Source organism: Ictidomys tridecemlineatus, chromosome 4 (assembly GCF_052094955.1).
Source record: "Ictidomys tridecemlineatus isolate mIctTri1 chromosome 4, mIctTri1.hap1, whole genome shotgun sequence".
NCBI classification, from domain to species: Eukaryota; Metazoa; Chordata; class Mammalia; order Rodentia; family Sciuridae; genus Ictidomys; species Ictidomys tridecemlineatus.
Genome location: NC_135480.1, coordinates 157,322,900 through 157,348,657, shown reverse-complemented (window position 1 = coordinate 157,348,657; position 25,758 = coordinate 157,322,900). Strand labels below are relative to the sequence as shown.

General features: G+C 38.6%; 1 protein-coding gene across 8 annotated transcripts in view; it reads left to right on the top strand.

Annotated features, from left to right (window-relative positions):
• Ttc39b (tetratricopeptide repeat domain 39B) overlaps nucleotides 1-25,758 on the top strand; it is a 127,045-nt gene that overhangs the window by 17,687 nt on the left and 83,600 nt on the right. For 5 of the 8 annotated variants that reach the window (XM_078047651.1, XM_078047660.1, XM_078047657.1 and 2 more), the window contains exon 2: nucleotides 18,639-18,673. The exons of 1 other annotated variant lie outside the window; for it this stretch is intronic. In XM_078047651.1, the coding sequence (XP_077903777.1) occupies nucleotides 18,639-18,673 (35 nt within the window). Of the gene's footprint in view, nucleotides 1-6,053; nucleotides 6,154-18,638; nucleotides 18,674-25,758 lie in introns of those variants that run through there. 2 more of the 8 variants (XM_078047656.1, XM_078047652.1) reach the window with 2 other exon arrangements.

The window sequence follows — 25,758 nt, the reverse complement described above, 5'->3', positions numbered from 1 at the left end:
TCCTTAGTAATAGATAAAAATAGTAACTGTTGCAGAAATGGGACAACTCCATACCATGTGATCAAAATTAACATCACTGAACAGGTGGATGAACATCTGTCTCCAGAGATAAATCTCCTGAGAAGGACACAGTGCCCCTTCTGTAGTAGTCTAACCTGATTATTCACAAGGATACATCAGAGAAACTTTTTTTTTTTTTTTGTACTAGGGATTGAACCCAGGGGCAATTAACCACTGAGTCACATCCCAGCCCCTTTTTATATTTATTTGTTTATATTTTTGGTATCAGGTATTGAACTCAGGGGCTCAACTACTGAGTCATATCCCTAGTCCTGTTTTGTATTTTATTTAGAGACAGGGTCTCACTGAGTTGCTTAGCAACTTGCCATTGCTGAGGCTGGCTTTGAACTCGTGATCCTCCTATATTAGCCTTCCAAGCCCTTGGGATTACAGGCATGTGCCCCTCACACCTGCCTGGCCATCAGAAACTTTAAATGAGGAAGTTTATAAAAAAAGAGAGGAGGGCTATATTCTCTAAAGTTGTCAGTGTTATAAAAGATAAAGGCTGTGAGAATGATTAAATGATTAAAAAAGGTTAAAGAGACATGACAGCTAAATGCAATAGCTGACTCTAGACCAGATCTTGTTGTGTAAGAGAAAAAAATGCTAGGAAGAGTATTCTTTGGTCAGTTTACCAAATTGGATAGAATTGGGTAGAAATGTAAAATAGTTTAATGTATAGAAGTGAACGACCATACTTGAGTTATGTGAGAGAATATCCTTGTTTTTAGGAGACATACCCTGAAGTATTTAGGGTCAAAGTCCTGCAGTGTTTGCAGTTTATTCTTAAATGGTTCAGAAAGAAAAGCTAGGTAGGGTGGAAGGTAAAGGGAAGTGGATTTGAGGAGAGGGAGTAAGAGATTATAAAACAAATAGGATAAAATGTTAATGATAAATAAATCTGTATAAATTGTATATAGGTGTTCTTTGCTCTAATCTTATTCTGGCAACTTTTCTATGAGTTTAAATTAATTCTTTTTTTTTTTTTTTTTGTGGTGCTTGGGATTGAACCCAGGGCTTTGTGCATGTGAGGCAAGCACTCTACCAACTGAGCTATATCCCCAGCCCTTGAATTAATTCTAAATAAAAATTTCCTAAAAGTTGTCTGGAGACTGAGAATATTGCTTGCATACACTCTGTGCAAAAGGATCTGATTTGTAAAACAATTTGAGGTTAAGAATCTCTAGAAATGGGTCTCATTAGAACTGTGTTGTACAAGGACTTAGATGAAAGCCATTCCAAAGAATGTATTAGCTTTAAGGTGATACTTTTTTTTTTTCCAGAACCGTTGCACATAAATAACCCACAGATGCTATAACAATTATGGACAAAATTAGGAAAAGATCTTTTGACTAAGCTGGGTGTGGTGACTCAAAACCATACTCCCAGTGGCTTGGGAGGCTGACACAGGAGGATTGGATCTGGAGTTCAAAGCCAGCTTCAGCAATTTTGTGAGGTCTTAAGCAACTCAGTGAAACACTGTCTTTAAATAAAATACAAAATAGGGCTGGGGATATGGCTCAGTGGTTAAGTGCCCCTGGGTTCAGTCCCTAGTACAAAAACAAAACAAAACAAACAGATCTTTTGAATAAAGAGGGGAAGACAGTATAAAACATTTTCAAAAGGAAAAGAAATTCAGAATAAATAAATATTTATAGGATGTTAAAAAAAATTCACCTTTAACCATAATGGGGCCCCTTCGAACTCCCAAGACCTTTGCTTACTCCTTTTGTTTTTGCTAGTGTTTCTTCTATTGCCCTTCCCTGGTCTGGAAATGAGGTAATTTTGTTTTCTTATAGGCTGACTCTTTATATGTTCATTCAGAGATTTGTTTTCATTAGATTGCTCCATGGTTTTAGCTTTCCTTTGCATGGCTCCAGTTGAGGGATGGAGACACAAAGTTGCTTTCAGATCATGTGCTAGTTTCATACTGGAGACTGGAGTCTGTTGCCATGTTGGCAAGTGATTGGGTTAATAACAACAGCAGAATCCCCTTGGTGATCTTCAGCTTGAGTGCCCTGAGCACTGCCTGGCTTTTGGGATACTCCCAGATGTGGTCACATGGAAATTTTCTGGTTGGAGCCTTGGTCAGCGAATGCTTATGCTCATTATCTATAGTAGCAACTGAAAACTTTACATTCAGTTTAGTTACTAAGAAAGTGGTGTGCTTGACTGAGCCCTTCAGACACAGCCCTTCCACTTTCTCCAGGAACTGTTTCATTGTTTCAATATATTCATCGGTGAACTCCATTTCCTTAAAACACACCTGGAGAAACTTCTTACAGTTTGAAGTGGTGGTCATCCTCTTCTGCAGTCTAGGCAACACTGAGGCTCTGCCCATGAACCTAAATAGTACCTTTCAAAACTCTGGTACCAGTCTAAGCATTGACCATTATTAACAATCTTACAATATATTTTTGCCAACTATATGGGCCAAAGTAATATTACATTTTAAGTGAACATTTCCAAATTGTTGGCTATTGGATTTCTTCAGTGTACTGTGAAGTGTGCACATCATTGCTTTTATCTGTATTCTTTTTGATTGTCTCTTTTGTTTTTGGTACTGGGGATTGAATCCAGGGGTACTTTACCACTGAACTACACGCACAGCCTTTTTATTTATTTATACATTTTTTTTTGAGACAGGATCTTACTGAGTTGCTGAGGCTAACCTGTAACCTGCATTCTTCCTGCCTTAGCCTCCTGACTTGCTGGAATTGTAGGCATGCACCACCATTCCTATTTTTTTTTTTTTTAATATTTATTTTTTAGTTTTCAGCAGACACAACATCTTTGTTTGTATGTGATGTTGAGGATCGAACTCGGGCCGCATGCATGCCAGGCGGGCGCGCTACCGCTTGAGCCACATCCTCAGCCCAATTCCTATTTCATATTGATGCTTTTCTTTGTGGTTTCTGGTTCTTGTGTCTTGCCTGAAAGATTATGTCGGTTTCTTTCTTTTTTAAATATATTTTTTTTTACAGTTGTACACAATAACTTCTATTTATTTATTTATTTATTTATTTATTTATTTATTTATTTATTTATTTATTTATTTATTTATTTATTTTTATATGATGCGGAGGATTGAACCCAGGACCTTGCATGTGCGGGGTGAGTGCTCTACCGCTGAGCCATAATCCCAGCCCCAAGACTGTGTCTATTTCTTTTCTTGTTTTTGATTCTAGAGTTGAACCTAGGGCCTTGCACGTAACCTGAGCTATACCTTCAAGCCATATTCCAATATTGTAAAAAAACTTCCCTTAAATTCATCTATAATATTTCTCTTTAATCTATCTGGAAATTTGTATGTGGATATACTTTTATTTGTGCCCCAATAAATAACCAATTTCCTTAGCATCATTTGTTACATAATTTATTATTCTCTTCCCAGTGTAAAATCTTTGTTTTTGTACTGGAGATTAACTCAGGGGTATTTAACCACTGAGCCACACCCCCAGCCCTTTTTAAATATTTTATTTAGACATAGGTCTTGCTGAGTTGCTAAGTGCCTTGCTAAATTGCTGAGGCTTCAATCCTCCTGCCTCAGCCTCCCAACCTGCTGTGATTACAGGCGTGCGCAACAATGCCCAGCTCCCAGTGTAAAATCTTGACTGAATAATGAAATAAATTTTTGTGTATAGGAATTTGTCTCATATTCTGTTGATTTCTTTCAACATATATACTCCTGGGCCAGTTCCATAGTTTTTGTCAGAGCAAATCCTATAAATTTTTTCCTTCCAGATAACTTAAGAACTACTTGTCACATTCCACTGAAAGTGATGTTGGGATTTTGAATTACAGAACTCTATGTAAAAAAATTCTCTCAGCATAATGGATAGGCACTTAGGCTATGGAGCCAGACAGGCCTCAGCAGAATCCATTTATTAGTTCTGGGATGATAATCACACCTAGTTTAGAGAAATGTCATCAGGTTCATATGTTTAAATTTTATTAGTTGTTGATCAGAATAATCTACATTAAATTAAGAAATGATGTATATATACACACAAACATGTATCCACATATGAATACAATTTCTATTTATGGTAGTACTTGATATGTAAACAGATGCATTGTGTATTCCTGGGCACATTCATTTGTTCTTTTTTCATCCTTGAAGTAGTCTTGCTGGTTCAGGTGCTGTGTGTAGGCACTGTGCTTGGTGATTGTGGATATAGCTCAAGGGTAAGCCTCATGATACCTGTGCCTGGAGGGAGAGCAGATGTGAAACATAACTACACATCTAATTTTGTAATTACGATTAAGATATGTGTTATAAAGATAAGTTAGATTATAACTCTGGACTTGGTGGGAGGAAGTTCACTTTGTCAAATATCTCAGTTTGTTGACTTTACAGAATTTCCTTCTCATGAACAGTTTTAAAATCTGTAAGAGAATGACTGTCAATCAGATTCTGAGGTTGGACTCTGTGGCCTAAGTCCTGTTTCTGCCAACATGCTGTGACCCTGGGCAAATTACTTACATTCTGTGTACCCTAGTATTTTCATTTGTAAACTGGGGCAGTACTAAGCCACTCCAGAAGGTTAGGAAGAATGAATATACATAAAAAAATGTAGAACAGGGGCTGGGGTTTTGGCTCAGTGGTAGAGTGCTTGTCTAGCATGTATGAAGCACTGGATTCAATCTTCAGTACCCTATTAAGAAAAAATAAAATAAAATAAAGGTGTTCCGTCCATCTACAACTAAAAAATATTTATAAAAAAACCATGTAAAACCATAACAGCATCTACATTTTTAGCATAAATTAAAAAAATTTATAATATTTTCCCCATATTACTTTAAAAACCAACTTTCATCAAAGTGTAATGTATATGCAATAAAATGAACCATTTTAAGTGCATAGATTAAGTATCTTAAAAGTATAAACTCATTTAACCATTACTACAATCCAGATAAAAGAACATTTCCATTGGCCTCAAAGTCCCCTGGTATCTCAGCATTCATTTCAAATTATATTTCTTTTTTTTTGTACTGGGGATTGAACCCATACATACACAGTCCTTTTTTTTTTTTTTTTTTTTTTTACTTTGAGACAGTCTTGCTAAGTTGCCCAGGCTGGCCTTGAACTTTCGATCTTCCTGCCTCAGGTTCCTGATTTCCTGGTATTACAGATGTGTGCCATTGTGCTTAGCTTCATTTCAAATTCTGTTTAATGCATTTTTTTACTAGAACTTTAGTATTCATTTTTTAGCATGTTTAGAATTTTTAATTCATTTTAAATTTGAAATACTAATTATATCATCTATTATACAAATGATCCCTTGTGGCATTTCTCTATGCTAGATTTGAGTAAATTTTTGTATTTAATTGCTTCTCATTAGAATTCAGAATGTCAGATTATAATGGTATTGATTCAATTAATTTGTTTTTTGTATAATTGAAAGTTTTTTCCTACATAATAAAATGTATAGGGAGGTATTAGCTTTTTGCTGTAAATTTCTTGCTGTTGAGGGTAGAATGCTGGTGGAGGGTAGAGGAGAATTTAATCTCGACACAAATGATGTGTCATTTTTAGGCTTTTTTTCTCTTAGGTTGGCCTAAAGGAATGGATTACAGTTTGCAGTATTTCTGCTTTACTAACACCTATAATTCTGTGAGTATAGAGCCCATGAGAGGGAAGGTATTGTTCAAATGGTCCAATATTTGGGCAAATAAGTTTTCCTTGTAGCAATTACAATGAAAGTAATAATTTAATGAGAGCTGACATTATTCAGTACTGCTTTGGGCCAGGCATGACCAATGGCTGCTTACATCTCATTTTATTCTTTCAGCCCCACAGGTTTGGTACTAGTGCACAGATGATGAGTATGCATCTCGGAGAGTCTAAGGAATGTGTCTAAGGCCACACATAGTTAATGGGTGAAGCTGATGGTGGGACTTTAGCCCATATTTTTAGTATTCATTACTCTTTGTTTAAAGCTCAAAGACAGCAAGCATTTTTTGGTTAATAATCTCCTATCTGCCAGCCCTTAAAACTTTGTTTTATGGACTTTTCACATCTATTTCTCATTCTGTCTTCAAGGCTACCAATGGGTAGGGAAGGAATTCCAATGTTTCATTTGTGCAAAGGTAGGTAGACTTTTTCTGTAAAGGGTCAGATCAGATACTAAATATTTTTGGGGACCTTATTATCTCAGTTGTAACTGCTCATTTCTGCATTTTAAGGAAAGCAGCCTTAGAAAATATATAAATTGTGTTTCAATAAAACTTTATAAACAGCAGTCAGGATTTAACCTGCAGGTTGTCATTTGCTGAGCCTGCAGTGGTAGACATCTATTTGGGGGACATTATAACCCTCATCCAAGAGGAGGCAGAACCAGGATTCTTAGTGCCAAATGCTGTGCCCTCTCCTCTCTAAACTCCAGGTTGCAGTGCATAGTATCACTCAGCGGTGCCGTTAGGACACTCAGTTCATAACAGTAATTGTGGTAACAACTAATGTTTTCTACTGAATGATTTGTTCTAAGTGTTTTTCATTGTGACATTTGATCTGTGCACAGCCCAGTAATGGGAAACTGAGGTATGTTTGCTCACAGAGCTGATGGCAGATGAAACTGGGGTTTGAACCCAGACAGTGATTACAAGCAGTAAGCTCAAGTTTTCTTACCTTCTGTGCCTACATTTTGGAGTTTCTCAGATTGAGGACCCTGTTGAAGCCTCATTTTTCAGAAGCTACCTTCCTGGACACTCAAATTATGTGACAAGATTCTTGTGTTCTCCTTTTAAGGCATTTAGTATGGAGCAGAGCTATAAGGGAGGGAATGCTACCTCTTCCTTTTTTTTTTTTTTTGGTGGGGGGTGATAACTGGAAAGTTTGAGGGTCAAACAAGGTAATGCAAGAGGTTTCTTTGTTTATCTTGGGCTTTACCTGAGACTTTAAGCTGTAGAAACATTTTAATGATAACAGTAGAGATTATTTATTGAGTATTTTGTCAATGCTATGCTGGGTGGACACATATCTCAGATCTCAGCAATGCTAAGATTTATTATTTCCATTTCATAGGTGAAAAAATGGAGGCTCAGCCATAGGTAAATTAATTAAATCTCTCTTAGTTTCCTCATTTTAATGTCTCATGTAGTATAGTTGTGAAGATTAATGAGTCAAAACATCTTAAGGATCTATAGCAGGGGCTGGGATTGTGGCTCAGCGGTAAAGCGCTCGCCTAGCACGGGTGGGACCTGGGTTTGATTCTCAGCACTACATAAAAATAAAGGCATTGTTCTTAAACAAACAAACAAACAAACAAAAAATTAAATAAATAATCAAAGGCTCTATAGCAGTGCTCAGATTCAGTTGTGTTACCTGTTATCAGAATAGAGTAGTAGTAGTGGTAGTAGTAGTAATTGTAGAGGTGAAATGCATGCTCATTTTTAAATGATTTTTTGTGAATTAGAAATAAGCATATAAGTATCCAACAAAATGCCTTGGTATTAATAAGTGGGATTTGTGAATATTCCATAGAAGAAGCTGTGTAAACTCTCTGGCACTTAATTTAAAAATATCTCCATCAGTGATCTTTTTAAAATTAAATAACTTAAAACTAAATTTCTTGGCTCTCTTTGTTATTTGCTTTGGATGGAATTATTCTCCTGCAAAAACAGTGTGCCCTAAATGTTCCTTTGTTCACCTTAGATTGGGTAGATAAGGTAGGGCCAGCCCTAGAGGGTAGGAGATATTAAGTGACATATTAAGTGATTTACAAGGTTCATTTTACAATTTTAAGAATAGCAGCTGAGCAATATGCACAGGGAAGTAAACTTGCTCATTTATGTGAAACAAATTCAACAATACGCAGTTGTAAACACCCACATTTTATATGTACTCTTTGTTATATACTGGACATATTGAACACATTGTGTTTGTACCTACCCATTCTTCTATGGGGTCAAGTCCAAAATTATGTGTACTTTATTATAATTACAGTTTAAAGTATTTGTAATTTAAACGAATACTTTTTTAAATCAATGATAATTTCTTTTCTTTTTTCTTAGAGAGAGAGAGAGAAAGAGAGAGAGAGAGAGAGAGAAAGAGAGAGAGAGAGAGAATTTTCTAATATTTACTTTTTAGTGGACACAACATCTTTGTATGTGGTGCTGAGGATCGAACCTGGGCCGCACGCATGCCAGGCGAGTGCGCTACCGCTTGAGCCACATCCCCAGCCCTCTTTTTTAAAGATATTTATTTTTTAGCTGTAGATGGACACAACACAATGCCTTTATTTTTATGTGGTGCTGAGGATCGAACCTGGGTCCTGCCCGTGCAAGGCGAGCCCTCTACTGCTGAGCCACAATCCCAGCCCAAATCAATGATAATTTCGGTTGCACATTTTTTCAAGTACTGATCTTAGTACTTAACTCTCAACTCTGTATTTATTTTTATTTATTTATTATTATTATTATTTAATTCTGTATTTATTTTTATTTATTATTATTATTATTATTATTTTAGTTGTAGTTGGATACAGTACCTTTATTTTGGACACAATACCTTTATTTTGTTTATTTATTTTTATGTGGTGCTGAGGATTGAAACCAGGGCCCTGCATGCGCGAGGCGAGCATTCTATGGCTGAACCACAACCCCAGCCCTGTCAACTCTGTGTTTATAATGAAAGGCAAAAAGGGGAAATTTTTCCTCTTCGTGAAGTTTATTTTTTTCAGTTGTAGGTGAACACAATGCCTTTATTTTTATTTATTTATTTTTATGTGGTGCTGAGGATCAACCAAGTGCCCCACCCAAGCTAGGCCAGCACTCTAACACTGAACCACAACCCCAGCTCCTCCTCTTCATAAAGTTAGCTTTCATTTTTAAAAACATGCTAATCTAAATGGAAACTAAAGTCATGCTAGCCAATGAAAAAAAAAATTTTTTCTTTGTGAGAGCGACATCTGGTGGTTTGTTTTTAATTCTCATGGTTTCCTGGTTCTTGACCAGAAGTTGTTGAAAATTCCAAAGAATCATAGTGCAAACTGCTTTCTTTTTCTTTTTTTTTTTTGCTTGGTACTCCACACTAGTTGGCTATCCAGGATCAAGTTAGTATCACTAGTGTGGCTTGGACTTTAGAAAAGCCCAGTGCTCCTTTTGAATGTAGTCCCTCTGAATGCTAGGTTTCCCTGAGGGATTTTGTTTTAGTGTATGTGATGGACAAACGGATGCTTTGGAAAAAGATTTTTGTTTAATGCAAAGAATTTAGGGTTTTGAATAAGGGATGGAATCTGTGTTAACCTCTCCGTTTTATTCTTGAGGCTGCTGGAGCCCCAGAGTTTGAGTGCATTGGCCAAAGTCACACTGGCCAAAGTCGCTCTGTGTTGGCTCAGGTTGCTCTGTGTGAGTCAAGGTTGTGCTCTGTTGGCCAAAGTCACTCTACTGGTTAAGGTTGTGCTGTGTTGGGCAAGGGCACTCTCTGTTGCCAGGGCTGTACTGTGTTGCACTGGGTTGTAAGGTCACTCTGTGTTGGCCAAGGTGAGCTAAGGTCCTGTGAGGCTTATGAAGCTCTGTGTCTGAGTTATGTTTTTCTTGTTGGACAATTCACTCAATAAAATGGATGTATATGTGAAATAAAGGAGGCAAAGGCATGTTAAGACAGAGAAAAGAAGGCATATAATATTTTTTTGAATATCTGTTTGCTACAAATATTCAAACATTTGACTTTTTTTTCTCTTTTCTAAAGGAGGTTCAGAGTCTCTGATGTGAAAAAGAGCTGTTGAGGAAGTACAGTAAAGGACCCCTGTGTCTTCTTGAGTGCACTGATTCATGTTATAGCTGGGAATTTAATATCCTATGGGATTGTATTTTTGGAGCCTGTTTTGAGTCAGACCTGTTCTATATATTATCTCATCAATCCTAGAGGGGATTGGAATCCCTATAGTACCTAGTAAGAAATGGAGCATGGAAAGGGCCTGGAATCAAGGGTGGAGTCAAGATTCAGACCCAGAGAGGACTACCTTCCAAGCCTAAATTTATGTTTTGCCCTGTACTACATTAGCAGTGTGACTAAAATTATTAATGTATATTGACTTTTACAGTGATAGTACTTAGGGAGGAGAGTCCAGTTTGCTCTTTTAGACAGTTGAGCACATGCCATTTAGAATTTCCATCACGACCTATGGAAACTTACGGGAATATTCTTTTGTTGTGAAGAGAGGAGGGAGGGCTCGTGTCATCATCATATCATAATTGCACTGATGGGCACTGACTGTGCCAGAAACTGCCTAGCACTTTACTTTCTGATCTTCCTAATGAGTCTCTGGGGTGTAGATACTTTGGGTATTCCCAGTTTACAGATGGTAACACTGGAATGGAAGGAAAGGATTTGCTATGAGGTAGAAAAGAAGAGGGAGAAGGGAATGGGTAGATGATGGTAGAGGCATAGATTGTATCAGGTGCTCCTGGGCCCTGTCTGGTAAACCTGATGGGAGAGCAGGAAGGCACACTCTCCTCCTGTCATTATGACCTGCTTGCCACAAATCTGAAGGGCCTTTGTACCTGCCAATGTATTTTTCCAGCTTCCCCCACTGTAACAGTTAAAATTAAGGCACAGGGCCCTTCTGTATCAGCATCCGCCCTCTCACAGACAGGGCCCTCCTGGGTAAGGCACAGCTCCATGGCATTTACATGGCAGCATTTGTTCCTTACAAACATGAAGCTCTCTAGTGCCCCTGATGTCTTTTTTTTTTAAAGCATTGTCTGTGGTCACCTCTAGGCTGCTTTGCTACTGGGTGCTTATAGATTTTGTGCACATGGACGGTCTCTCTGTCTGCCTTGGCTCCCATGATCTGTCGTAGGGAGCTGTGTGTAAATCATTATTCCTGTGTCTGTAAAGAGATAGAGTAAACTCCCATCTTGGAGCCTTATCTTATGCAGTTCTCTGTGTCTCCCCTTTCCCACCAGCCTTTCATTCAGTCCATTCTCCCTTCCCTATGCAAAGTTTGGTCCCACTTTTTGGTGGTCTCATTGTGGGTTTATACTCTCCTTTCCTTAGGAGACTGGAATTTCGAGAGAGCAGGGACTGTATCTTTTTTTCTGTTTGACTAGTGATTGGCATGCTGATGCTTAAATGTTTGAATGAAGCATTTGAATAAAATATAACTTGCTGATATTTAATAGTTATTATATTAACCAACTTTTCATTGCTGTGACCAAAATGCCTGACAAGAACAAATTCTAGGAGTAAAGTTTATTGTTGCTCATGATTTTAGAGGTTCAGTCCATTGTCATCCCACTCCTTTGCTTGGGGCCTAGGTGAGGCAGAACACCGTGACAGAAAGACAAGGTGGAGGAGCAGTGCTCACCTCATGGCAGCTAGGAAGCAGAGAGGAGGGAGAGGAGTGGGCTGTAGGCAAGGTGAACCCTACCAGAGCACCCCTCCCCTACCCACTCCATTCCTGGGCCATTTAACTGATTGGGTCACATACAGCTCTCATAATCTATTCATTTCACTTCTGAATATTAACACAGGAGCTTCGGGGAGACACCTCATTTCCATACCATAACAGTAGCTTAGTAAAAATGTTCTCAATTATTTATTTGGCATAAGAACACCCAGAGAACTAGACTAATGCTCTACTTGGAGGATGTGTGAAATTCTTTTCAATCTAAATGATAAATATCTAAAATAAAAATTTCTGAGAACTTTTTCTTGTGTATGATTTTACTGTTGCATTATTAAAACATTTTTTTTTAAACCTCCAGGTGTTTCTTGTTTTTTTTTTTTTGTCTGCTACTTTAGAATTAAGTTCATAGTCTGACCTTTTTTTTTTTTTTGATCCTGGATATTGAACCCAAAGTCCTATATGTGCTAGGTATGTGCTCTATCACTGAACTATCCCCCCAGGCTTTTAAAATTTTTAGACAAGGTGTTGCTAAGTTTCCTAGACTGACTTCAAATTTGTGATTCTCCAACCAACTTCAGACTCCCAAGTAACTGAGATTACAGGTATGCCCTATACCTGGCTATTTAACCTCTCAAACCTCAAGATGGTCCGTTTTGTTCAGTGAAAGAGCTAGCCATAATTATAGGTGGAGACTTGGAGTATGAGTAGCCTGTGGTGTGTTGGCTCCTATGGCTTTCTTTCCCTTTGATTAAGAGCTCTGTGGGTTAGCTGAGGATTCATGAAAGGACTCACTTTGATGCTAATTCATTAAGAGATTCCCTTTTCCAATCGAGTTGGAAAAATACAGCACTGACTCTAAGAAGCAACTGGTGGTAGTCCTTGGGATCCAGTTGGGGAGCTTAAATGTTCCGGAAGTCCATGGGCTGCTTTTTTTTTTTTTTTTTTTTGGTACCGGGGATTGAACTCAGGGGCACTCAACCACTGAGCCACATCCCCAGCCCCATTTTGTATTTTATTTAGAGACAGGGTCTCACTGAGTTGCTTAGTGCCTTACTAAGTTGCTGAGGCTGGCTTTAAACTTGTGATCCTACTGTCTCAGCCTCCCCAGCTGCTGGGATTACAGGTGTATACCACTGCACCCAGCCCCATGGGCTACTTTTTAAGGTTGAAAAATAGATGGCAAAGAATTGGATGGCAGATGTGAGCAGAATGCAAGATTATTCCTGACTGAAGAGCTCTTAGGCATCTGTGTGTGTGTGTGTTTGTGTGCTCGCTCACGCAGGATTTGCTTGATCTTTCTTCTAAAAATCACTTCATAGCCAGATGTGGTGGTACACACCTGTAATCCTTGCTACTCCAGAATATGAGGCAGAAGGATCCCAAGTTTGAAGTCCAGCCTTTGCAATTTGGCGAGACCCTGTCTCAAAATAAAGTAAAAAAGACTGGGGATGTTACTCAGTAGTAGAGTACTTGCCTAGCATGCATGAAGTCCTGTTCCATCTTCAGTACAGCCATACCTACATACACACATACATGATAAAGTAAATCCATAAAAAGTCATTTCATGGACACACAGTGAAGGTGTACTTTAGTGTACTTTAAATTAATCCTGATTGCTGGGCATGATGGTGCACACCTGTAATCCCTGCAGCTCAGGAGTCTGAGGCAGGAGGATTGCAAGTTTTGAGGCCAGCTTCAGCAACTTTGTGAGGCACTAAGCAATTCAGTGGTCTCTAAATTAAAAAAAAAAAAAAGAGCTGGGGATTTGTCTCAGTGGTTAAGCACCTCTGGGTTTAATCCCTGGTACCACAAAAAAAATTAATCTTGATTTAGAAAAATTAATATTTTATTCAATAGAGAGGCATGTCATGCTTATGTGTTTCTTATACGATTCCTTACTAACATTGTACCCTTTCTCTATGACAAGATTTTTATTCAATAGTTGAGTCCTTTGTATGTGTTGCTATGATGACAAAGTATAATAACTAATGTCCAATGTGGCTTTTATTTTGGACCTCTTGATTCACAGTGATGAATTCATGGTGAGGCGTGTTTGCAGCCCTTAAAACACTAGTACACATGGCTCTCTCTCTGTCTCTTTTTTTTTTTTTTTTGAGAGAGAGAGAGAGAGAGAGAGAGAGAGAGAGAGAGAGAGAATTTTCTAATATTTACTTTTTAGTGGACACAACATCTTCGTTTGTATGTGGTGCTGAGGATTGAACCTGGGCCGCATGCATGCCAGGCGAGCACGCTACAGCTTGAGCCACATCTCAGCCCACACATGGCTCTTAATCCCTGCTCTAATGCCAAGGGGGATGCTGGGGCACCTTTCTATATCTCATCTCTCTGAGAATGGTACATGTACATATGTACCCCAAAGCCAGGTGTAGAATCTGTACTTCTCAGAATTCTGAGCAGCTCTAGAGTTCAGCTCTAGAGTTCTGTGAGTTTATGGTACCAAATTGTTTCATTGGTTAGTAGGACAGAATGTTGGATGAACACTCCAGTGAGGAGGTGCTAAGAGGGGGTCAGTAGGGACTTTCTCATTGAGAGGAAAGTGTCTGTAAGCCCTGTCAAACCTCTTCATCTCTGTTAAATGAACACATAGTAGCATACACTCATGGGACCATGAAGTTATCCATATGAAAAAGAAGGAAAAATGGAGGAAGGGACAGAGGAAGATGAAGGGGAAGGAGGAGGAGAGTTTAGAGAAATGATTCAACTTTGTGGATATATAGTATATAATTTTTTTTTTTTAAAGAATGAGAGAGAGAGAGAGAGAGAGAGAGAGAGAGAGAGAGAGAGAGAGAGAGAGAGAGAGAGAGAGAATTTTTAATATTTATTTTCCAGTTCTCGGCGGACACAACATCTTTGTTGGTATGTGGTGCTGAGGATTGAACCCGGGCCGCACGCATGCCAGGCGAGCGCGCTACCGCTTGAGCCACATCCCCAGCCCTATAGTATATAATTTTAATTTTCCTATCTTTACTTCCTTTTCTTTCATGGAGTAATATTTGCCACATATTCCTTTTCACATCACAAAATGAATTGAGGGTGATGCATGCCTGTAATCCCAGCGACTTGGGAGGCTGAGACAGGAGGATTGCAAGGCCAGCCTCAGCAAAAACGAGGTGCTAAGCAACTCAGTGAGACCCTGTCTCTAAATAAAGTACAAAATAAGGCTGGGATGTGGCTCAGTGACCGAGAGCTCCTGAGTTCAACCCTGGTACCCCTTCCCCCCCCAAAAGTCAAAATGAAGAGGCCTGAAAAATAGTAAATCTATTTGGTTTCTTTGGAAATTAATACAGAATATTGAAATTACTACTCTTAATAATATATTTGTCATCTTTACTCTTTGCCTCTTTACCCTAGGGATTAAAAAAGTGTAAATATTTTCATCAGTATCTTTTTATTATTTAAGAGTCTTAAATATTTATTAAGAGCATGCTGTCACTTAAATGAACCTGCATATATTTTTGCTACTCAGAATATGGCAAAATTAACAAATTAAGATGAAAATTATTTGGAAAAACCTTAGTGCTTGATGCAGCGCCCTATCCCTTTGCTTATTCTGTGTCAGTTTCTGTTTGGAGCCTCTCTCCATCAGGGAGCAGGGTAGATTATAGGCTGCCTTACCTGCAGGGAATTGGCAGGCTCTTGGGTACTAGCCTTGCATCTGGTAGTCCATTTGCTAAAGCGCAGAATGAACTGCTCAAGGTAAGGACCTTCCATTTCAGGATGAGGTATTGAGCCAGCCAGCCAACAATAATTTGCTAAGTGTTGGTAAAGTATCAAGTACTGTGCTGGGCTGTCAAGTGGATTCAGAGAATATAGTGGCTCTTCACTCCAGCCGGGGAGTCAAAATAGACTCTTAAAAAAATTGGTGTCAGATGTGTAATTAGGAGTGAGGGGTGGTTCTATTCAAATGCTGCCACCCATGCCCAATGGTTGCTCCTCAAGTTTGGACCCAGCATGGGAATGGGGAGTCAAATGCAGTTGCCTTCGTGGAAGGAACTGTAAGTGCAGGTTTTCCTTTCAATATATCACATTTATTAGCAGCATGAGCTTTCCTGTCTTACTTTCCTCATACTGGAAGGAATCTGGAGGCTGCTCTAACTATACATGTTTTAAGTAGAGAATACATGGTGCTCCTACCTAGTACTGAGGGGCTTAAAGAGGAATCAGCTATAGTGCTTGCTGTGAAAACCAACACTGGAGTTGTACTAGGAAGTGGATAATGGGTATAGAGAAGCAAAAATACTATAGGTGGAAAATTTAGTTATGCTACATGATTCATGTAGGTACCAGATGGAGACTTGTGTAGTTGTAGCCAGCTTCAGTCCATGCCAGCCCAAGGGTCCTAATGGGACTCTGGTAGAGGGAAGGGGCTCACTGAGGTAGGTGCAGGAAAGGAATAGAATTTGAGTCGTGTGTTGGGACCTTGAGTGACCCCCAGGGGTCAGGGTGTAGAATGGGTGAGCAGTCTGTTTGACTTCTGGCATTTCCTCCCTCAGGTGGTACCCACATCAGTTTTCCCAAGAAGCTGGGAAAAAGGTATTGGGGAGAGAGTGTGTTGTCACTATTAATGTCAAAGTATAATTTCCCCAAGTTAGAAGTATGACTTTCATAAAGATACAAAAGGAAAGTCAAATTTTATTTAACCCATCAATTAGGAAACTGGTGAGATGGTGAACTCATTCAAAAGGTATTTAAGGAACTAGTTATTTATTAACTTTAAAGAAACTGATCAAATTATGTTATATGCATGTGCAAATGTGCCACATGAAACTTTTCACTTGGTATAATAAATATGCACCAATGAAAAAAGAATTTAAGATTACTAGGCTATGCACAAATCTGGATAATGTCCTACACAGCAATGAAACCAGACTCTTTTGGTACTCTTTTTTTCTGCCATCCAGAATTCCATAAATTAAGTGGTAACTCCACAGGGTTTGCAGTCTACTCAATGAATAGTAAGGTCAAATACAAGTACATTGTTTGGAGAGTTAAATAAGCCTTGGCAGGGCTCCTTAAACAATGCTGCAGCCTGGCATTGGGAGGGCTCCCTGCCTCCTCATTTCTCACTCCCTCCCCATCTCACCCAACTGCCTCATTCCAATTTTTGTATATATTTTATTAACATTAAAAAGAATACTTTGAAGTTAAAGAAACCTTAAATTGAGCCCCAGTTTCTTCACTCATTAGCTGTGTAATGTGGGGCAGAGAATTACTTACAGTTGGAATTACTTGCTACAAATTGGAAGAAGCAAGTGGCACAGCTTTTGTAAAGTGCCTGGGATATGAGAGGTATGCAGTAATGCCTGGTTCTTTACAAATACCCTCTTCTTAAAATGAAAAATGTTTCATTTTTTGGTCTGCTTTTCATAGAGTGTGACTTATTTACAGAAGTCAATGGGATGTTTCAACAAAATAGAGGGATGTTGCTTAAGTGACTTCTTACTATTTGATAGTCCTTCTTTTTTCAATTTTTGAAGGTGGGTCTGGGGGCATATTTCTTGCTCTATGGAAATATTACCTGGTAGCCATGGTATATGTCTATAATACTCAGGTGTGTGTGGGGGGTGGGGGCACTGAGGCAGGAGGATTCCAAGTTTGAGTTGCCATCCCAGGCAACCAGCCAGACCCTTTCTCAAATGATAAAAATGGTTGGAGATGTAGCTCAGAGGTAGAGCATCCCTGGGAGGGAGGGAGGGAGAAAATCAGCTTGCCTCCTTTTATATGGAGAGCCGGTTTTCCCAAGTTGTGAAGGGAGGGAGGGAGGGAAGAAGGAAGAAAGGAGGGAAGTTGAGGTTTGTGAGAAGGGTGGAGAACTGGAGAAGGCATGGAAAACTCTTGCCTACAAGGATACATGCCTTGGCAGTCCAAGCTTGAGTCTTTAATTCATTAGGCAACAAGTATTTATTGAGCAACATTTCTGTGCCAAGCCCTGATGATTTTCTGTTTACATGTTGAGAGCCTGCTCTGGTGGAGATGGACAGTAACTATATAAACAAGGAACATGATTTTGGAAAGTATTATGAATGAAATAAATAAGATGATGAGAAGCTGTAAGTAAATTTCTGTTCTTAGTAACTTTAATTAGGGTGTTGGCTAGAGACAATATCCTTGAAGAAGTGACTTTTTGATTTGAAGAATGAAAAGGAGTCAGCATGGGAATGGTTGAGAGAAGGAGAAAGAATGAACAGTGCAGAAAGATACAGGATGAATATGGCCTGTTCAAGGAACAGAAAAATCTGTGGCTCATGTGGTTGACAAGAGGAGGATGAGTGGAGATGTGATTGGATAATTGGATAATGGAAAGGCTGTTTGAGGGCTCCAAAGATTGTGGGAAGGAGTTTGGGTTTACTCTAAGTGCAGTAGAAAGCTCTTAAAGAGGTCTAGAGCAGTGGAATGGCAAGGTGCTTATTAAAAGAAGAGAGAGAAAAAGGATGGAATGGTGGGTCTCATGAATAGGAGTAGGGAGACAGTGACATGATCCTTGTAGGAGTTGTGGTGAATCCCAAACCATAGTGGATGAGGGGCTTGGTTTTGATTTTGCTGCTATGAGGGAGCAATTGTGTATGTGTGAGTTTTTGAGCTAGGTTATGTGTGTTTGTGAGTGTGTGTTGTATGACTGTGAGTCAGTATATGTGGAGTGTGTATGGATTTGTGAGTGGGTATGAGTGTGTGTGTGTGTATTTAGATTTGTCTCTTGTTATAGCTTTTGAACAGGCTAGTGGCATGAAGGAAGGGGCTCTTGTATTGGTACAGATTTAGCTAGAGGAAAGCAAGTGGCAGAAAAAGCTAGGAGGGTAGTTCAAGTAGCTATGAAGTGAAGGCCTAGGTGATGCTATCTTGGCTAGCACAAAAAGAAGACTGCATTGGGAAAGTCCTGTTGTTTATGTGTTGTATTCTATATCCAGAACGAATGAGACTGAGAAGTGAAAGATAGCTCTATTAAAGAAGTCACCTTCTTTTCAAAGCAGTCCAGTTTGATTGCAGGCTGAATATTCTACCAGTCTTAATTACAACATATGTACATCACTTAAATTCACAGATTTCTGTGAAAGGAATTCCACTTGTCAGAGATGGATGATTCTACTGCATGCTTTACCCTTCTGCCAAACCCCGCCCCCAAATGCATACTCATTTTCTTTTTTTACATTAAAATCCTTAATTCTTGAGAAATTCATTGTGTTTTTTATCTCCCCCCTCCAGGATATCTTTGAAGATGCCTTGGAAACCATCTCCATGTAAGTAATAATATAATAAAAACTAAGTTATAATTAAAAATTGATGGTTTTCATATGTAAAATGTAAATTTCATTCTCATTTTTTAGAGTAGTGACCAGTGTCGAAAGTCACTACTCTGTAATTAAAAAGAGTTAGGATGTGATTATCCTAAAGAAATAATCTACCTAATGTTACTCTCTCTCTTTTTAAAATATATATAAAAATATAAATATAAAAAAATATATATACTTGTAGATGGACACAATATATTTATTTATGTGGTGCTGAGGATCCAACCCAATGCCTCACGCATGCGAGGCAAGCACTCAACCACTGAGCTACAACCTCAGCCCCTCTAATGTTATTTTCCAATGTATTTTTTAGTATTATTTTTTATAATATCATAAAATAAAATGTTTTCCAACAAATTATTTTATTTATAGCTAACCTTTTTAATACTTGCTCATATTTAACCTCTTATATTTGCATTTAGTTTTGTTACAGGCATTTACTCTAAGCCTCTATAATTTTTGTAATAATTTTAAATGACTAAATTATATTAGAATCAAGTAGAATACCACAACTTAATCACTCTTCTTTGTTAGACATTTAGGTTGTTACTGGGAGTTTACAAACTTAAAATTAAGTAATGAATATTTTCATGCATATAGCTTTATCATATTTTGAATGATTTTCAAAGATCAACATTACAGAAGTAGGATTTTTGGATTAAAGGATACGTGTTTATTGCTCTTCATATATTTAAATTTTCCTTTCTATGTTTGTTAGCTTAGGCTGCCATACAAAATACCGTAGTTTGGGTGGCTTACATAACAAGTTTATTTTCTCAGCTTTTTGGAGGCTGTAATTCTGGGAGTAGGGCATCAGCATGGTTGGGTTCTGGCGAGGATTCTCTTTTTGCTTGCAGATGGCCACCTTCTTTATCTGTATTTTCACATGACAGAGAGAGAGAGATGGAGCAAGTTCTCTGGTGTCTTTTCTAGTAAGGGCACAACCCCACCATGAGGGCCCCTGCCGCAGTCTTGGCTGGGCACTAGCCACTCACACCTTGTAGATTCAAACAGCAATTCTTTATTCCCGAACTCACACCGGCCCTCTGCAAACACGTTCTGGGGAAATCCAAGTTCTGTCCGCACAATTCACGTCCCAAATACTTTCTGAATTCCGCGAGAACTCAACGGGAACTCAGGCAGCAGGAACGCCCTATTCCTAGCAGGAATAACCTTAAACCTGGAACCGCCTTATACCCAGATTGTCTTAAACCGGAAAGCCTTAAACCCAAATTATTCTAAACCAGGATACTTCCTAAAACTGCAGGATACACCCTAAACCTGGATCCACCCTCGTCCTTGAGCAGGGTCACCTTTCTCAAACACACATGCAATGTCACAGCAAATTTCCAAGGCAAGTCCATTTAACATGGGGTACGCTGGCAAGGAAATTTCGATGTGTCATTCCTACTTGGCAATGGCCCTCAGCAGGCCCCATTCTCATGACTTCATATAATCATAATAATCTACCCAAGGCCCAGTCTTTAAATATGAACATATTAGAGGTTAGGGCTTCAAATGTGAATTTATGGGTAACAGTGTGGGCAGACAAGTGATTTAGTACTTAGCACTTTGAAAAAGAATTTTATCTGTTTACAAGGCTACAACACTGTGAAGTGAAATCATTTAAACTGTATCATTACCATCACTGGATATTATTTGAAAAATAGTTTGCTACTGAAATGATACTGGTTTTAGTGTCTTTGATTTTTCTTATTCTCTTATTCATTGCTTGTTATAGAACACTTCCTTTTGTATGACTTTTTATCTTCTAGCCTGTTTAACTTTTCCTTCAACGTTTCTTTTAAGTTCTTTATGGACTTTAGACTATATATGCCCTAATTTTTTGTCATATTTGTTATAGATATTTTTTTCAAAGTAGTATTTTTTTAATATTTATTTTTTAGTTGTAGTTGGACACAATACTTTTATTTATATGTGGTGCTGAGGATTGAACCTAGGGCCCCGCATGTGGTAGGCAAGCACCCAGCTGCTGAGCCACAACTCTAGCCCTCAAAGTGGAATGTTTATCTTAGAATTACAAATTTTATTTTGTCCCAAAATTTTAATGTTTATGTTGTCAAATATTTTTATGATTACAAAAAGTTTCAGTGTGTTTAGGAGTTCAGAAAAAATATTCTATTTTGGAACAGTTTCAGATTTACAGATTATTGTGAAAATAGTGCAGAGTTCCTGTATGCCCCACACCTAGTTTTCCTTGCTATTAATTTCTTAAATTAGCATGTTACATTTGTTACAATTAATGATCCAATATGGATACTGTTGTAGTTTGAATCTGGAATGCCCCCCAAAGTCTTCTTCCCCAGTTTGGCACTGTTGGAAGATAGTAGAACACTTTAAGAGATGGGGCCCAGTGAGAGGTTTTAGGTTACTAGGGATGTGTCCTTGAAAGGGATTAGGGTACCCTGGCCTCTCTTTCTCTGCTTGGCTGCCATGAGCTAAATGGGCTTCCTCTGTTATGAGTTCCTACTGTGATGTGCTGCCTCATCACAGGTCCAAAAGCAGTGGGACCAACTGACCATGAACTTAAACCTCCAGAATTTGAGCCAAAATAACTTTTAACTCTTTTTAAATTGATTTATCTCAGAAACTCATTACAGTAATGGAAAATAAATGAACACAGATACATTATTATTAGGGACAGTCCTTACATTATTCATATTTCTTTGGCTTTCAGCTAGTGTCTTTTTTCTGTCCCAGGATCCTGGCTAGCAAACTACATTATGTTTAGTTATCATGCCCCCTTAGGCTTCTCTTGATTGTTACAGTTTCACAGACTTTCCTTGTTTTTGATGACATTGGCAGTTTTAATTGGTGAGTTATTTTGTAGAATGTTCCTTAGTTGAGATTTTTTTTTTCCTTATGGTTTGTTTGAGGTCATGTGTTCTTGGGAGGGAGACCACAGAGGTAAAGGGCCACTCTCAACACATCAAAGGTACATGATATCTGTGAGACTGACCATTGTGATATTAAACTTGATCACCTGGCTTGAGATAGTATTTGTTAGGTTTCTCCACTGTAAAGCTACTTTTTTCCCCCTCTATTTTTTCATATTGTGCTCTTTGGAATAAGTTTATTTGTGGTATTATGATGTGTGTGTGTGTGTGTGTGTGTGTGTGTGTGTGTGTGTGTGTGTATGTATGTGTATTTGTTTATTTGTTCCCCGATCACAACTCTTTCCCCAAGGCTAACCATAGGAACTAAAATTTCTTCTCTTGAAGGCAAGTAATATCCATAGACCTACCCTGTCTGACAATGGATCATTAGATCCCTATTCAGAAGGGATCTTCTCCTATACCTGGGAAGAAGGAATGCTGCTTGGAGAGGCCAAGAAGAATCTGAACAGACAGGGCTTGTTGAGTTTCGGCTACATTACTACATAGTTGTTTGTGCTTCCATCATGCCTATGCTGTGAAATTTCCATAAGAGGCCAAAAGGAATGTTCAAAGAGCTGGATAGTTAAACATGTGGAGGTATATAGGAAGTTGTTTTATACCCCTTGCCCTGTTCTTTAATTCATCTGTATCCTTGATGATATCCTGTATAATAAACTAGTAATTGTATTTCCCTGAGTTCTGTGGGTAGCTTGAGCACATTAATCACACCTAATAAGGGGATTTTGAGAGCTCCGATTTATAGCTGGTCAATCAGAAGCACAGATAGAACAACTTAGGGCTTGCAAATGGCATCTGAAGTGAAGGGAGCCAGGCTTAGAGACTGAGCCCTCAACCTGTGAGATATGAAGCTATCTCAGAAAGAGTGTCAGAATTGAGATAAATTAGAGGACCCTCAACTGTTTTCAGCTGCAGAACTGATTACTTGTTTGCTGTTGGGAAGAAATCCCTGTATCTTTTGGAATCACAGAGATTTTTTATGTTGATGGCTATGGTGTGAAAGCAGAGGAAAAACAATTTTTCCTGTGCTCATTGTGATGTTTTAAAAAAATCACTTTTAAGATTAGTGAGTTATTGCCATACAGAAATCTTATAACATTCAACTGACACTATGGCTCTACTCTGGGTACTGGCAGAAACTGAGCTTGGGCCACAGAAGGAGTCAGCAGTTCAGGTGATGGGAAATGTTTGGGCTGTGGACTGCTGACTAGAATTAATCAGTGAGGTACTGCTGTCCCCAGCAGGAGGCTGGAACACTAGACACAAGCCAGGAAGAGGTCTGGCCTCACAGAGGGAGACGGGCTGTTGCACCTGATGAGATCCAAGGAGCAGCACATATTAGTACTTGTGTATCTTCCAGCATGCACTGGCTGCATTAGGCTGGTAGCAGCTTTACCTTTGGGGTATATGAGAGGCTCTGAAAGTGATTCCTAATAGTTTTTAAAAATTGGATTATACCAAAAAAAACAAAAAAGGGATCAAAACAAAACTTGAGTTTAAGCCATTTGAAGTTAATTAAAATCCCTATGTCATGCCAGCCCTAAAATTATTAGGCTATTACATATCCCAGCATCATTTTCTAAGTCCATGAAAAAAGAAAATTTATGTATGATGCTTCTTTTATAGAATGATAAATATATTAAAATAATAACACTGTTTTGGGCTTCCTAGTCTGTTCCTTTGATTTGTATGTCTGTGTTTGCACAATAATTGCTCTTTTATTCAGCTGTTTTAGATGTTTTAATACTAGTATGACTGATTCTTAGGAAAACAGCGTCCAAAAGGGATCCTTGTGATGGAGTTGTTTTTGTTTCATATCTATCAGATGCCTCTTCATGTGCTTTTCACATGAGGAAATCAGCAAGTCTGTGTGCCTTGACTTGGTTTTTTAAAAATTTTAAATTTGTTTTTATTATACATGACAGTAGAATGCAGTTATGCACTTTGATATTATATCATACATAGATTGGATATAATTTCTCATTTTTCTGAGTGTACATGTTGCAGAATCTTATTGGTCATGTGGTCACATACATACATACAATAAAAATGTCTGTCTCATTCTACTATCTTTCCTGTCCCCACATCCTCTCTCTTCCCTCCCATTACTTCCCTCTATCTAATCTAAGGTAAGGCCATTCTTTCCTAGTGCACGTGTCCGTGCCCCCCTTCCTGCCCCCCCGTGGGGCCCCCCATTATTGTGAATTAGCATCTGCATATTACAGAAAACATTTGGCCTTTGGTTTGGGGAGATTGGCTTATTTTACTTAGCATGATGTTCTCCAACTTCAACCATTTACTGGCAAATGCCATAATTTCACTCTTTAAAGCCGAGTAATATCCCATTGACTTCTTTTATTCTATTGTGAACCATATTATAGTTTTTCTCATCCTGAAAACAGTAGTTCCTTAACATTTCTTCACTATCTAATTATCTAACATTTTCCCTTCATTGCCTCTTTGCCTCTCTTTGGATGTATTTTCTTTCTTTTTCCTACTTTTAACTTCCCTGTCCTGCTCAGCTTTACAAATCCAAAGGCTTGCTGTGTTAGTTGACATTCTATCACTTTAGCAAAATACTTGACATTATTAACTATAAAGAGAAAAGCTTTATTTCTGGTTCACAGTTCTAGAGGTTCCAGTTCCAGTTCATGATTTAGTGGCCTCATTGCTTTGGGCCTGTAGTGAGGCAGCACATTATAGTAGGAGCACATGATGGAGCAAAACCACTTTCCATGTTGCCAGGAAGCAAAAGGGAGGAAGGGGCTGGTGTCTCACTGTCCCCTGTAGGGCTTGCCCCTGGTGACATAAGTTCCTTCCTCTAGGCCTCACTTCTTAAAGGTTCTACCACTTCCTAAAAGTTTTTCCACCTCCCAGTAGCATTAGCTTGGGGACCAAGCTTTTTACCACATGCACATTTGGGGGACAGTCAAGATCCAAATTATAGAATTTACCCTTTCTAGAATTTTCTTTGCTTTTTTAGATTTCTGTGTGCATTATTTCTTATGTCCTCTAAGATTGTTTCTGAAACACTTTTATGTTCTCTTTTAATGTTGTGGAAATGTCCCCATACAGACTTCTTTCACCTTGGTCATAGCAGTACAGTATAGTAACACTTCACCTGATAGAGAACCTCAGCTTTGTGAATTAGAGCCTGGTCACAAGAGTCAGGCATTGCTGTTCCTGCTCTAAAAATTTTGCACTTTACTTCTATTATTGATTTGTACTGGAGTTTCTTTACAATTGATTTTGATCTGATTCTAATAAACTTTGCTTTTTAGTCTCTTGAAGAATTTTACCATATAGAGTTCAGGGAGGTGGTGTGTGTGTGTGTGTGTGTGTGTGTGTGTGTGTGTGTGTGTGTGTGTTAGGGGGATTGGGTTTAGAAGTCAGTTTTTTTTTGGGGGGGAGTGGGTTGGAGTATGGGGATTGTACTCAGGGGCACTTGACCACTGAGCCACATCCCCAGCCCTATTTTGTATTTTATTTAGAGACAGGGTCTCAGTGAGTTGCTAAGTGCCTCGTCATTGCTGAGGCTGGCTTTGAACTTGTGATCCTCCTGCCTCAGCCTCCTGAATAGCTGGGATTATAGGTATGCGCCACCGCGCCTGGCTTAGAAGTCAGGTTGTTGTTAATAGCAAAACTGGTAGTGAAAGAGGAAAGTAACTATTCCAAAAAACCATAGAGTTTCAAAGCACAGCAATGTAGTTTCACTTTGTTTACATGCACATGCCTACATGAGCTCTAGTCCCAGTCTGCCTGTTGTTGACTAGAAGGCCTTGACCAGTTTCTCTGAGCCCATTTCCTCATCCTCTCATAAATTTATTGGGTGGATTATATGAAATTTAATTTGAGTAAATATAAAGCACATCTATTGTTCCCTTCATGTTAGTCTAGGTTCTCCAGAAAAAATAGGACCAAAAGCTCTATATGAAGAAATTTATCATAAGGATTGGCTCATGTGATTATGGAGGCTTACAAGTCCCAAGATTTATAGTTGGCAAGCTGGACACCAAGGGAAGCAAGAAATAAAGGGAGAGAAGTCTGTATGGGGGTATTTCCACAACATTAAAAGAGAACATAACAATGTTTCAGAAACAGTCTTAGAGGACATAAGAA